Genomic DNA, 4,220 nt, shown 5'->3' with positions numbered 1-4,220 from the left:
CTCTCAGAAACCAGTGGGTGTGTTCAACGTTCTGCACACAGGGGGAGGGGGAGCTGTCACTCAGACACCAGTGGGTGTGTTCCACATTCTGCACACAGAGGGAGGGGGAGCTGGGACTCTGGTGATAGCTACAGGCTCAGTTACACAGATAATAAATAAAGGGACAGAGAATATACGTATTTTGGAGACAGGACCCTGATAGAGAGGCCTCCGCGGAGACTCATCTCCGAGCCCTTAAACAAGGGAAAGACCCGGCGGAGGTATATTGTACAGAATTCTGCCGTTGGTCAAATAATTGCGGATGGAATGACCCTGCTCTACGAAGTCAGTCCTGCTGTGGTCTGTCCGATATCACCAAGGATAGCCTGATTCAATACCCTGTACCCAGTTCCCTGGATAAACTGATGGAACTGGCCGTAAAGATTGACCGCCGTCTCCGTGATCGGATCGGGGCGTACAAGCATGGTCGCTTCCCTATGTCCCTCTAGTTCCGGAGGAGATCGATGAACCCATGCAGATTGGGGCGACTCGCATCTCTCCTGAGGAGAGAGCTCGTAGGTTTAGCTCGGGCCTTTGTTTATATTGTGGGAACAAAGGGCAAATCCTTAAGAATTGTCCCAATAGGCCAGTAAAAGCCTTGGCCAAGTGAACGAAGAGAGGGTTCACTTAGGCCTGCAATTGTTTTCCTCTCACAATTCTTTATTAGTTCCATGTGGTGTTTCTTTTCAGGAAAATACATTTTCCGGTATGGCATTTATAGATAGTGGTGCGGCCGGAAATTTCCTGGATATCAGTTTGGCCCAAAGATTGGGTATTCCTCATCTGAAACTCCAAGGCCTCATTACTCTTCGGGGTTTGGATGGGAATATCTTGTCCAATGGGGCAATTTCTTTTCAGACTCCCTCAGTCTTGATGACTATCGGTTTATTTCATAGGGAGGAGATTTCATTTTTGTTAAATTCTTGTCCTCTCGTTCCCATAGTTTTGGGATATCCTTGGTTAGTCAAACATAACCCCATTATTGACTTGAGTTCCGCGCAGATTGCTCATTGGAGTCCCTACTGTACACAGCGTTGTCTTAATACCTCGGCCTTGGTGGCGTCTGTCTCCCTCTCCGGGACACCTCCCCCTTATCAACACTTTGCGGATGTGTTTTCTAAGGGGAAGGCAGGCAGTCTTCCGCCCCATCGCCCGTACGATTGCGCCATCAAATTGGTTCCCAATGCTCCCTTGCCCAAGGGTAGATTGTATGCTTTATCCATCCCGGAGACGAAGGCGATGGATGAATATGTGCATGCACCCACAGCGAACAGACTGTTCGTCGGGTGCACGCTCCCAGGACAGCGGCGGCCTCATTAGCATATGGGAACGCCCAGTGTTTCATGGGCGTTTCCATGAGAACGCTGGGCATTCTCATGCTAATCACCGGATTTCAGAGGCCCGCCCATTTCCTTCCCAGCGTGCACGCATATGGAAGTGACTTGAGAGTCAGTGACCATCGAAAGATGTGGGAGGTTCCCCCCTGGCCTGCGAATGGATGTTACTGTGAGCGAGTCGCCCCTGCGAATGGGCGGCGCCAGCCTTGCGAATGAGCCAGAATAACCCCCACTGACCGATAACGTTATGATATCGTTCAGTGACCACATCCAGGACAACAATGAAGTCAGGAATGAGCGTCATGTACAGATGACGGAGGGGGTCATCAATGTCCTGCAGGAGCGTTCATCTATAACTATATAGTGCGCACCCATTAGTCGATATGCGCGATAGTATCCATATCGTTATCAGTCAGCGCAATGCAGATTTAAATTAACAGGTGGTGCAAAAGATAAAACAGGCATCCCATTGGCGAACACAAGGCTAAGAGAGTGGCGAACGTTTGGCAGTATGTCCGCAATATATATTTTATTTAAGAAAAATCCCATTTCAAATCTTTTAACACCAAAAGAACAAATCATATTATTTATATAGCGCTCTTTCCCCAGGAGGATGCCAGGGGCATTTTGAATGCAGGAAAATGTTAAAATCCCCACATGTAATGACTGCAGTGGCTCCTGCTGCATGTAGGTGAAATGTTAAATGGATCTTCTAAACGTAATATTACATAGACTAGCATGGCTTCCGGGGCTGAAGGAACAGCCAGGAGGTGCGGTACCTCCACCCAGACCGTGCCCGGCCAGTACTGTACATACATGTAAGAGAACCATTTTATGACAATGTTATTTTTGTTATATATTACAGTACAAAGATACAGTGGTCTATATATTTTTTTTTTTGTCTTTGACTCAAAATATGAAACTGGCAGCCACCATGACGGGTGCAATATCAGAGAGATCCAGCTACATGGAAGGGATTAATAAAGATGTGTAATTCCACCATCAACAGTTAGCTTCCCTGATTTATGGACACCGCAGGAGCATAAGAGGGGGTCAGCGGGACAAATATTGTTGTCAGAATCAGGCCCAGTGATCAGAGATGAAGAAACATGTTTATAATGAAACCAACAAATCCAGACTGGGCATTAGGGATAACCATCGATGGTTACTCACCATCACTGGTCTGACAACGCTATCTCTAAGGATTATTTTTCCTTATTCCCCCCACATATAGTTATACACCCTCTCTCTACCCATAATGCAGCATGGAGGGGCTCAGTGAGGGTGGCATTAAAGGTGTGTAAGTGTCTGATGGGGTCACCCAGAGAATAAAAGGAGATCTGTCCTGCCTCATAATCCAGGTATATCCTCACTCTGTCACAGGGGATATTGTCAGGTAACTGGATCTCTGTACTATGATGTATCACTGAGTACCGATTATTATACCACCTCCTACACAGACACCAGGACTTGTTATTATCTCCAATATGTGACTGCTGTCCTCTCCTGTCTATACTGGGATAACACATCCCCACCTTCCACCACGCTGACTTACTGACATCCACCTCCCAGTAATGTCGCCCTGAGGAGAATCCCCTGGTGCTTATTACCTGAGGATACTGAAATCTCTCTGGTGTTACTGGGTGATTCTGGTTTATATCGGACCTGGATGCAGATTTCCTGTCACCTGATATCTGTATATCATCACCAGCTGTGGCTACATCCAGTAATAGGTCTGTAGGTTGCTGCACATAGATCCCTGTATTTATCCCTGTTATTATATCAGATAATGTGTTTAATGTCCCTGAGAGGGAACCAACATCAAGATCTCCTGCACCATGGACTTGTTTATAATGTCTCTTTATTTCTTTAAAATCACACAAGTCCCCTGTGTCCGGTTCCTGTAGGACAATCACTGGGTCAGACATGTTACACAGCTCCTCAATGTGACGCATCTTCACGGACAGCCCGTCCTTCTTTATTTCCAGCTGCTGGATCAGATCAGAGACTGAGAGTGAAACGCGCTGTTCCTGCCTGGAGATCTCACTCAGGACTCTCTTCTCCAGGTCTTCCAGCTGTCTCCTGAGGTCTCTAAACAGGGCAGTGACTGTCTCTGTTACACCGGCTGCTTTTCCCTGATCCTCTCTCCTGCGCTCCTGCAGTCTCTGGACTCTTTTCTCAGTTTCTGCTCTCTTTGTGGTCAGTTTCTGCAGAATAAGTTCTAGTTTTTCCTTCTTTTTCTCAGAGGCCTCATCCAGAGACTCCACATGGTGCTGTTGATGGGATCCAGATCCAGTCATGCAGGCTTCGCAGATACAGGCAGCATCCTCAGTGCAGTAATACTCCAGGACCTTCTTATGGACGGAGCATTTCCTGTTCCCCAGGGCAGTGGTGGGGTCACATAAGACGTGTTTTGCTGACTTGCTGTGTACTCTCAGGTGTTTGTCACACAGAAAAGCCTCACACATCAGACAGGACTTAGCAGCAGGTACAGGAGAGTCCACACAGTAAGTGCAGAAGATCTCTTTCTCCTCCTGATCTGGCCGAGCAGACCGGAAACTCTCCACTATGTTACACAGCGTTATGTTCCTCTGCAGTGCAGGACGCTCCTGACACACTGCTCTGCACTCAGGACAGCTATATACTCCAGCATCCTCCTGTGTATCCAGCACACGATCAATACAGACCCGGCAGAAGTTGTGGCCACATCTCAGGGTTACAGGATCTGTATAAATGCTCAGGCAGATGGAACAGACCAGGTCCTGTCTCAGATCAGCAGATGCCATCGCTGGATGCAGGAGACAGAAATGAAAGTAAATTTTTGACTCTCAGAAACCAGTGGGT

The 4,220-nt window shown here is 47.5% G+C and overlaps 1 protein-coding gene across 1 annotated transcript; it reads right to left on the bottom strand.

The window, feature by feature from the left end:
- Positions 1–1,929: 1,929 nt before the first annotated feature.
- LOC146073654 (E3 ubiquitin/ISG15 ligase TRIM25-like) lies at positions 1,930–4,220 on the bottom strand. The gene has a single exon (XM_083181016.1). It carries the CDS (start codon positions 4,160–4,162, stop codon positions 2,582–2,584), a length of 1,581 nt encoding a protein of 526 aa, XP_083037142.1. The 5' UTR covers positions 4,163–4,220; the 3' UTR covers positions 1,930–2,581.

Source organism: Crinia signifera, chromosome 4 (assembly GCF_055691185.1).
Source record: "Crinia signifera chromosome 4, ASM5569118v1, whole genome shotgun sequence".
Taxonomy (NCBI): Eukaryota; Metazoa; Chordata; class Amphibia; order Anura; family Myobatrachidae; genus Crinia; species Crinia signifera.
This window is presented reverse-complemented; position numbering and strand designations above follow the sequence as displayed.